At 37.8% G+C, this 10,439-nt stretch overlaps 1 protein-coding gene across 4 annotated transcripts in view; it reads left to right on the forward strand.

Annotated features, from left to right (window-relative positions):
- Window positions 1-9,993, forward strand: part of LOC122070177 (serine/threonine protein phosphatase 2A 57 kDa regulatory subunit B' beta isoform-like) — a 14,329-nt gene extending 4,336 nt beyond the window's left edge. For 2 of the 4 annotated variants that reach the window (XM_042634292.1, XM_042634301.1), the window contains one exon: window positions 9,413-9,993. In XM_042634292.1, coding sequence (XP_042490226.1) covers window positions 9,413-9,739 — 327 coding nt within the window. In that variant the 3' untranslated portion in view covers window positions 9,740-9,993. Of the gene's footprint in view, window positions 1-7,338; window positions 7,452-9,401 lie in introns of all 4 variants that reach the window. The other 2 variants (XR_006137694.1, XM_042634313.1) reach the window with 2 other exon arrangements.
- Window positions 9,994-10,439: the final 446 nt, after the last annotated feature.

A 10,439-nucleotide genomic window follows, 5' to 3' on the forward strand; every position in this document is an offset into this window, starting at 1 on the left:
GGGGGGGGTGGGGGTGTTAGAAATGATGAGTGGTTCTTGATTTTTGTCGTTACTTTTTATAATCTCTGCACGACTGCAGCATTAGGTATTGGATAAGTTCTTTAGCTTTGTTATACTGATCTTCTCATTGATTTCCAGCCAATGTGACTAGGTTCCAGTGGTTCAAATCTGAATCATTAATCATTCTTAGTATTTAAGATCTAAATCTAGCCTGCTTAAATATTGAAATCTGATTGCAATATTTGGCTTGTTATTACTGACCATCTGATGTTGTTCAAAACAACAAGATGGCCGGCAGCCAACTTGATGCAGGTGCACACCCGTGTACCGATGCAAACCCATCTGGGTATCCAGACATAGATGAATCAGATCTAATTTGGGTAATTGGCTAGTAGAATCTTTGAGGATTTTATTTATTTCTATTTTCATGCAATCTTTTATTGTGTATCTTTAGCGTATCTTAGTGTATCTCCGATACGATACGATACCCTCCGATACGTATCTTAATTTTGGCCGATCGATACAGCGATCGATACCGATACTTTAATCCTTGCATGTAACCATGCAATGAAGAGACAGATTGAAAAGATGAATTGAGTTATTGTGTTTGTTGGCCTGTGAGGCTGGTGTGCTTGTGCGATTCTCTTCCTCTTCCCCTCCCCCTTCGGCTTCTCTTGCGCGATTCCTCTCCCTCCCTATAACTCTGTGATACCTCAGGGATTCTTTCCCTTCTCCTACCGGCCCTCTACCAATTTGGTATCAGAGCTGAAGGATCCTTCCTTCTCCATCAATCTCCTCCCATTCTTTTTCTCTTCTCTACCGAGGAGTTTGAGTTAAAAAAAATGGGATCTCTCTTCCCCATCGTTTCCAACCAAAACTCCACCCGTTGACCCCTTTGGGCAAACCCCCTCCCCTTGTCCTAGGGTGTCTCTAGCGGCCAAAACAAAAGAAAAACAAGAGAAGAGAAGAGAAGAAGCAAGAGAAATAGAGAAAGAAGAAACGAGAGAAATGGAGAGAGAAAGCAACTGGCCAGAAAAAAGGAGCGAAAGAGAAGTGGAACGATATCATACCTGGATTTTTGAAGTCGCATGGCTTCTGTGAAGTTTTTCCTCTTTCCTTGCATTAGATCAAGTTTGCTCTCTGAAGTGGTTGGCATCATCAAATCAACATCCTCCGCCTTCCTTTGGTTCGGAAAGAAACCTTTCGAATAGGGGACCTCCTTTGCTGGTTGCGTCTCCAACTAGGAGACTTTCCTATTCTGTCGATATTACCAAACCCCACCCTTTATTTTATTATTCACATCGTTACTCTTCCCCTCCCTTTTTTTTTTTTTCCAGAATTTCCCACGCCATTCTTTCTTATTCTCTTTTGCCCATATTACAGTTCTGCCACTCACTTGGAAGTTTCAGCTAATTACCATTATGTCATCTTCCTTTCAACCTATGTTTATTTACTGTTTTTCCATTCCTACTTTTATTTGAGCCTTTCATTATTGCCATGGACTCCTTTGTGTTCAAATTTAGAGTGTGACTGCCTAATGGAAAGTTTGCTAATTTGTTGATTGATGGGAGGTAACACGACAATTTTATCTCGCTATATGTGGTGGATATGTGGTAAAAAACCAATCATATCATCGTTGAGTCAAAGGGCGATGAATTCATCAAATTCTTTGTTTTTCAATATTGTGATGGTGCTTTCTGTGAAATGTTTGATTCTTCTCAGCCCATTATTAAATTGGGTAGACGTTGGTTGGAAGAACGAAACGGCATCCTTGATTGTGATTATAGTTAGTAATACGCATATTAAATGCCTTTTTTTTTTTTTTTCCGTATCTCGACCGTTTAATTTCTGAATCAATATTTTTATGTATAAACTTCAAATAAAGAAAAATACACGTGTATTAAGGGATGCCAAATTAAACGCTTATTTTCCCATATTTTTTGTATTATTTTGCTAGCTCTTTTTATTTAAAAAAAAAAAAATCAAAACCCAAAATTCCTTTACCAATCGAAAATCCAAACCTAGAGAGGGATGTAGGAATTCTCTTTATATGCTTCTTTGCCCAATATTTATTTCAACTAATCATAAAGAAGGTATTTTAAGTTATTTTTGGCTTAAAATCCTAAGTACATATATGTTTCATGGTAAATACATATCTATATTTTTGCTTTCAGAGCGGCCCTATTGCTGTACCCATTTTATACACCAATGTTTGAAAAGTGTTATTGCCTTCCGGCCCGTTCAATTGCCCCTAAGTATATGTTCTCTTATCATTGCCGTTCTTGAATTTACTAACTATGATTGTGACAAATATCTATGCACCGTCTAACCTTTCCTCATGCATAAAAAATTTGTTCTTCATGGATTGGTTGAGTCAAAGAAGGAAATACCGATAGTGCAGCCACGAGACAAACCTAATGATACAACCTAGGAGGAAGGTCGTCTAGTTGTGGAACAAGTGATGACAATAGAAAACGAGAAGATCATGGATCAAGTAATTATGGACATCAGTGTAGTGCCGACTATTTCACATCATGAGTTCATTCTTCCCCTTGATTTTCCAGCAGACCTGAATGCAACTCCTAAACTTATAATCTCGTGGTTGATTTTTTCTCGACACCGGGGGAGTTGATGTAGGTGCACACCGTGGACCAATCCAAACCCATCTGGGTCTCTACACAAAGATGAACTGGATCCAATTTGGGTCTTTTGCTAGTAGGATCTTTTAGGATTTTTATTTATTTCTATTTTCATGCAATCTTTTATTTCGTTAGCTTAAGTAGGAGATAGTTGGTAGGATTTAGTTTCCAATTGATTTTAGTTTCCAAATTAGAGTAGGTTTCCTTTTAATGTTGGGTTTCTTTTTCTATTTAAATACATCTATCTGTGCAATGAAGAGATAGCTTGAAAATATTAATTGAGTTATTGGGTTTGTCATCCTGTGAGGCTGGTGTGCTTGTGCGATTCTCTTCCCCCCTTCTCTTGTGCAATTTTTCTCTCCCTCCCATGCAACTTTGAGACACCTCAAGGATTCTTTCCTTTCTCCTACCAGGCCTCCACCACAACTAGGCCATCAAATTGGACCAAGAATGGATTAATATGCTTAATTTGAGTTCCCAATGGGTTGTATGGGCCATGGGTACTGTAAGATCGAATCGCTAGTGTTCCAGTCCCAGGTAGGATCTTTAGTAAATTTCAAGAGTTAGCTTAAATCAACAAACGGAAGTAAAACAATAACTATTTGAACACAAAACAATAACTTTTTCCAGATCTTGAGAAGGGAAGGGCAGAATTGGTATTTTACAAATATCTCAAGATCAAGCCATTAGAAAGGGCCCAAATTTGAATTGATTCCCAAATTAGGGTTCTTGAATGCCTTATCACAATTTGAAATTTTGAATTCAATCGGATGGCTGAATTGCTTAATCCAAAAAAAGTGTGACATCCAAACTTCTAGAAGACTTGAAGAAATTCAAGGAAAACTTGAAGAATAATACTTACTTGTTGTTGGATGAAGAAGATGGTGAAAGAATAAATAAGAAAAGAAGAATTGAGATGGGATAGATGTGGGTGGGATGACTATCTTAGCATAGGCCTCTGACCCAAAGCTATCTTAGATGTTGAAGAATTTTTTATCAGAATTTTGGGAGCACAAAGCTGCTATTTCATTTATAAATTCGTGTTCAATTTTGTAGCCCCTTACAAACTTATAAAGAAGACTCAAAACTGACTCAAACACTAAAAAAGAAGGGTCTAACCCAATCCCTAACTAATTGGGAAACCTAAACCGACTAGAAAACTGAAATAACAAAGAAAATAGATTCAAAACAGGATTCTAACTAGACTAATGAATTAAATCTCGTTTTCCTACTTTCTACTCATATTTTAAGCCCATTAAAGTGGCCCATAACAAAGAAAACTCATGGTGATCAAAGGCCTAACGGATTCATAACCCAACGAAGGCTTATTTCCAATAAAATAAGCTCATTAAGTGACTTATCTACATCAATGGGCTTTATATTTTTTGGTTTGCTATTGTAATAGGCTAATTCTACAAGCCCAAAGATTAGGGCTTTAAGTTATATATGGGATTAAGTAGTTAGTTTCAATTTTCTAATGTTCTAGAATAGCTTCTATTTGGAAGATCGACTTAAGTTGTAAGGGGTTCTCCCTATCATACATTGGGGTTTCTTTAGTTTGCTTGTTTTCATGAATTCCTTGATTAAGAGTAGGGATCATACCCACTATTATTGGTTTGAGAAATAGTTTAGCCTTGAACTTGTGAGATCTGTGTGAGACGGAGTATGGTTTTGTGGGATTCAAAACTGCTCTATTGTGGGATGCAGTATGGAAACCTTGTTGGGATGCCTTCTTTGCAGTAGGTGAGATTCCTACATATCCTTCTTCCTTCTTCTTTAAGCTTTAAGGGATGGTCCTTGCACCAAGTAGGGTACTTGTCTAGAGTTCCGACCCAACATGACTCACCTATTGAGAGATATTAGAATTATCCAGTTCTGGTTTCTTAAGCCTGCGATTCTGGTTATTGCTGGAATCTCCATTTCACCCCCATGTGACCTAGGATTCCACATTAACATCCTTCTATTTGATATGAGAAACCTAATTATAGGTTATATACCAGCCTGATTTTGTATCTGTATTCTAGTTGGGCCCATTAACTGCTGGCATTACCTGCTGGCTTTTATATTGTCCTGTGTCATCGTATGTGCCAATGTGCCATACACATTAATGATCCAGATAAATCACAGATGTGGGCTTACTGTAGTGGAAATACGCCTTGGGTTGGTTTGTATATGTGTTGGGTCTTTAGTCCAATGGGTGTTCTCTTTGTAAGCAAAGAAATAAATAATAAATAAAAAACAACCCAGTGCACGAAGCTCCTGCTACTGCAGGATCTGGGAGGGACAAATTTATGCAGGCCTAACTCCTTGCTTCGCAGGAGAGGCTGTGTCCAAGTTTTGAATCTGTGACCAGCATGTTGCAATAGTGCAACTTAATTACTGCACTACAGGCTCGCCTACTTCTTTGTAATACTTTAATGGGCTCAAAGTATGGGCAGAAGGTAGGAATATGGGATTTACTTCATTAGTTTAATTTGAGTATTTTATTTCATTAAGTGATTGTTATTTCCTTGGTTTTTAAAGATAGGATAGAATCTTGCTTGAATAAAACTCTTATTACTACTTTGGATAGAGTTTTTTGATTGTGGGACACCTATTCTAACTAGTTAAGAATCTTAAGATAAAGTTTTACTTACCTGGGAGTCTGGGACCTCTATTCCTGTTATGTACAGAGTTTCCTATTTCTTTCATTCCTATTTAAAGTACACATTTTTAGTTTCTATATGAAGGATGTAAAGTCATAGAGCCCCCCATGGTTTTTAATATTGAATAAAGCTTGGCTTTGCATCCAATGTTCTGTGAGATGCAATGCTTCCCTTGGTGAGATTCTTAGGTAGGGCTGCTGGGATTTCAGTTCAGTTTATATCCATCTATTTTTCTTCCATTCTTCTTCATCTTATCCACCATCAAACCAGGTTAGTTTTTTTAAGTTTCTATTATGTTCTTTTGCGTAATTGCTAGAGTTTCAGTTCTTTATAGTTTACATCTGAAATTTCAAATCTAATTTCATATTTGGCAATTCTAAACACGCCCAGTCTTGATTTGTGTTGTTCTCCTTGTATCCTATTTCTAGTTAAATTTCTAGTTCTACTCTATATTAAAGTCAGATTTGATTTTCTGTTTCAGCGTAGTATTCTTATATTATGGCTGAAATCTGTTGGTGTTTTAATCCTCTTTTGATTGCTAGTTTGAACTCCCTAAGATCTGCCATTGATAGTCGCTTCTGAAATTCTGTTTTAAAGAATCTTATTCCTAGTAGGATACCCTCATGACTCCATACCAGTATATTGGATCACACTCATTTACTGTAACAATAACAGAACCTGAATCAATACCTGGGTCTAAGAAAGAAGAGAAGATGAGAGAAGGGAAGATGACACAGTCCACAGTTTGAGTAATGGACAAAATACTAAAGCCATGAGTGGGAGATTGTATTTATATTGGATAAAAGCAACAAACCACTAGGTCTATAGCTAATGACTAGACTTAAGACTTAATGGCTGGACATAAGTGACTTTACACTTAAATTAAAAGGAAATTACAATAATACCCGTAAGAGAACTGACACACTTAACACACCCATAGAATCGACACACTAGACACTCCCCCTCAACCTGGAGCATAGATATCACCCCATGGCTTGTAACCCCCTTGGAGAAATACATAAAAAACAAGGCTTTGGTAGACAAGTCTCCAAGTTGATTGCTCAAGATAACAAACGGAGTGGAAATCAATATCTTCATTGCTGCATCTCGGGCAAAATGACAGTTCAATATGCTTAGTCTTCTCATGAAAGATTGGATTACTAGCAATGTAAATAGCTTCCTGGTTATCACAGGAAAACCAAGCTTCCTGAGCAAAGGATCTAAGCCACATCAACTCCACTGCAGTGTGAGCCCTTTCTCTATTCTCAGCTTCAGCACTAGAATGGGCTACTGTAGTTTCCTTTTTACTCCATGTAACAAGATTACTGCGGCAAAAGTACAATATCCTATAGTTGATGTCCGATCACCATCAACACTAGCCCAATTAGCATCAAAATAACCAGTAACATTGGTTTGTCCATTACGGCGATAGATAAGACCTTTCCAAGCACCCTTGAGATATCTCAGTAAACGACATGCCACCTCCCAATAAACCTGTCTAGGTGTCTCCATAAACTAGTTAATTACACCAACAACAAAGGATATATCAGATCGGGTAACAATAAGACATATAAGTTTGCAGGCTAACCTCTGATACTGATGTTTGTCTACAAATTCCTTGTCATCAGATGCTCCAAGTTTGACATGTCATATTCTAGTCAAAGTTGAGATACAAGTTAACACTTGCTACACTTTTCTCTCTATTCTGTTTTGTTCGTGAAGAGTTGCATTGTGTGTACTTCGGAGTCCTTTTTTTTTTTCTGGGGAGTATTTGGAACACCATTTAAACGGAAATCAAGTTCTGTAATGACAACTCTAGGTTTACATGATTGTCAATTTTAACTCGTGAACTTCAGGTGCCTTCTCACCGTTACAGGATTTCTCGTCTCGCAGATGGGATAATTATTTTTTATGTAAATGTCTGTATTAAATGATACCTGCTGTGTATATGGAGGTCCTCTTCTTTTTGTTTTACCAATTGCTATACCCTTTCAGATGATAACTGTAGCATAGATGTTGATGTGGCTATTGCAAATTTGCAATATCTGAAACAGGTTTATCAACACTGCAGCTTGTTTATAGCAGTTGTCTAAGGCAATTTTCCCCTTCAATTGATCAAATGTTATTGTCCAAATTATGTCTCTCATTTTGACTCAAATCATTTGAGGCACTCCTCCCTCTTCATTCTAGCATTATCCCAACCATTTCTATCTGCTTCATGAATCTTGTTATATAATCAAAAGGAATGATAATTTCATGTGCGATCGTGGACATTCCATTTTACTGTGCCTCCAGCTTTGTTGGACGTTGGGCCCAATATGTCTTCAGGAGCATAAAATGGGCATTGGACATCTGGATTACGGAGAAGACCATACCTTTGTTAAAGCAAAATTTGTCAGATAATTCATTGCCCAGTACGTCAACCCACATTGTTATCAACCTTCATCGTGTTTGCATTTAGATTTTGAACATTATCCTTAATATTTCCTTCCTTACAGATAACTGATCCAAGATCAGGGACCCTAAGTATAAAGATAATGGGGAAAAAAACAAGCCTCAAACACAATGTAAAGATCAATCCATAGTGAACATTCTATTTGGACATGGAATCCATTGCAGAATTTGGTTTGATCCCTTCTGTTTACCCTTTTATTTTTTCATTTTTCCTGGAGAACTTTTTGTTCCACTTGCTTTTCACTATTTAGAGCATTTACCTGCTGGAAAAAAGAGAAGCCCACAGCTAGAAATTTTCCTGTGATTCTTTTTACATGATATAAATTTTTCTATACTTCAGATTGTGGAATAGTAAAGCAGATTTTTTCCGTTCTTACGATAATGTCAATCAGTACTTTTATTGTCAGGGATAAGACCAGTCATGGCCACTTGATGTATTCTTACCAAGTGTTACTACAAATGAAACCATAGTTTCTCCTGAGCATGGTCTTGCTCTCCTTTTCTGCATTTGTTGTATCAATGTTATTTGTTTGCTTTTGTTGTTTACATTTTATGTTTCATTTCAGTTGAAGTTGTGCACTTTTAGATATTGGGAAGAGTGTACTAAAGGGCAATCTTCAGTGTACATTTGAGCACTATTGGCTGCTCCATAAACTATGGTTCTTTACCCACCATGATTTCTTTTTGAGGTTGGGGTGAAGTAGGGAGCTCTTATCTCCACTAAGGATGAGAAGAGAGTAAGTTAATTAGATTAAGAAATTTTAAAATATATAGAAGATTATTTAATAAATGGAAGAAAGAATGCTACCTCTGGCGCATGTACATGCCTAGACACAGTGGGTGCGGAAAGACCGTGCTACCCCTGCACTGAAGATGCTTCTGCATCCCCCCCCCCCCCCCCCGAAATTGGCTCACATGCTGGCATGTACCTGCCCTAGCAAGGTAGCGTTCTCTTGTGCAAATCAGAAAATTTAAGATATTTATGAGTATTGTTTAACAAAAAAATAGAGAGGTGCCTCCGAGCGGATAGAAAAAAAAAGTCCTTAGAAACTTGTATTTTGACTCTTATTTCTCATCGGGGATGCATATGGAACCCTGCTCTTAATTATCTGTTCTTAGGAAACAAAAGGACAAAACTTATCTATAAATGGTTTGTCCTCCTTCCCTTCTTTGACCTTCTACAAGTCCAAGCATCTTTTAGAAATTTCACCGAAGACATGAAACTCTTCAGAATTTTGAGGTGTCCTAAAGTTGCTGATGGAACAATTTGATCTGGATTGATTCCTCCAACTTGTATGACCACTTTGTTACTGGTATTTTGGTTCTAGGGTAATAACATTGTTACTGCTCTTCTAGTGGGCATCTTGCCAAGACCCTGGTGGGCAGGTATATTTGTCTTTGTCAAGTGGAGTGATAACCTAAGCCAAATGTCTAGTACACATGCACCGATTGATACAGAAGCATGTGGTGCTTCATAATCTACTCTTTTGAATTCTGAATGTTACATATGGTTTTTGCTCACCGGGTGTGTTTGTTGTTGGAATAGTTGTTCCATTATTGTTGTGTGTTTGTTGTTGGCAAAGGCATTCATTTGATTAGAAATTCTCATTTCTGTGTTTGAGAGATTGTAGTACCATCCTAATAGTGTTTGCTAAAATCTAAGCTACGTTGCAGGTAGCAGAGCGAGCCCTGTTTTTGTGGAACAATGACCACATTGTGAGCTTGATTGCACAGAACCGTAGTGTGATATTCCCAATTATTTTTGAGCAGCTGGAGACGAACATAAAGAGCCATTGGAATCAAGCTGTACATGGGTTGACAGCCAATGTGCGAAAGATGTTCTTGGAGATGGACAATGAGCTGTTTGAAGAGTGCCAAAGGCAGTACCAAGAGAAAGTGGCAAATGCAAAAGAATTAGAAGAACAGCGAGAGTTGACATGGAAGAGACTGGAAGCTGTTGCAGCGAAGGCTGGAGGAGAGGACATGGTTTTGGTAAACTGATATAGTTGCGTGCCCCGTCAATCATATTCGATAGATAGGTGGATAATACTGGTTTCTCTTCATTCTAGTTGGATTTTCTTCTTTTATTAATTTTTTTTTTTGGGGGTTTGGGGTTGGGGGGGGGGGGGGAGGAGGTTGGAAAATGTCCTATTGGGGTATTCAAGAAAGGCAGTGTGTAGTGTATGTTAAAAATGTATCAAAATATGTGGAGAATATGCTGCAGATTATGAATGCTTGTGAAGATTTCCAGCAAATTTATTGATTCCCCCGAGTCCCTGACAAACTCGATTCTTAAAGAAAAGAAAAGAAACCAGTTTATCTGGCCGATCTAAGCACAAGCTCATGGGATGATATCAAACGTTTCTCTGTCAAGTCTGATAATAAGGAACTTGTTTCGTACCTGGATGACTCAATCTTCTTTTGCCGCTCTGTTCGGCAAATTGTGGAGGTCTGTTGGGGTTGTTTCATCTAGAAAGCTGGTTTACATTACTGGGATTGCACTGTACGGGTGTATACTTTCTTAACTACTTTTAAGTAGTGACTGGTGGTACGACTCAGCCCCACTGTTTTTCGTTAACATCTTTAAGTTTGAGGGATGCAGTGAATGAGCTTGTGACTGTTCGTGAGGCACAACCACATCACAATACATTTCCATTGATAGCTAAATTCTAAATCCTGAACCCTTGTTATTTTTTAGGGA

The sequence above is a fragment of the Macadamia integrifolia genome, chromosome 2, assembly GCF_013358625.1.
Source record: "Macadamia integrifolia cultivar HAES 741 chromosome 2, SCU_Mint_v3, whole genome shotgun sequence".
Lineage (NCBI taxonomy): Eukaryota > Viridiplantae > Streptophyta > Magnoliopsida > Proteales > Proteaceae > Macadamia > Macadamia integrifolia.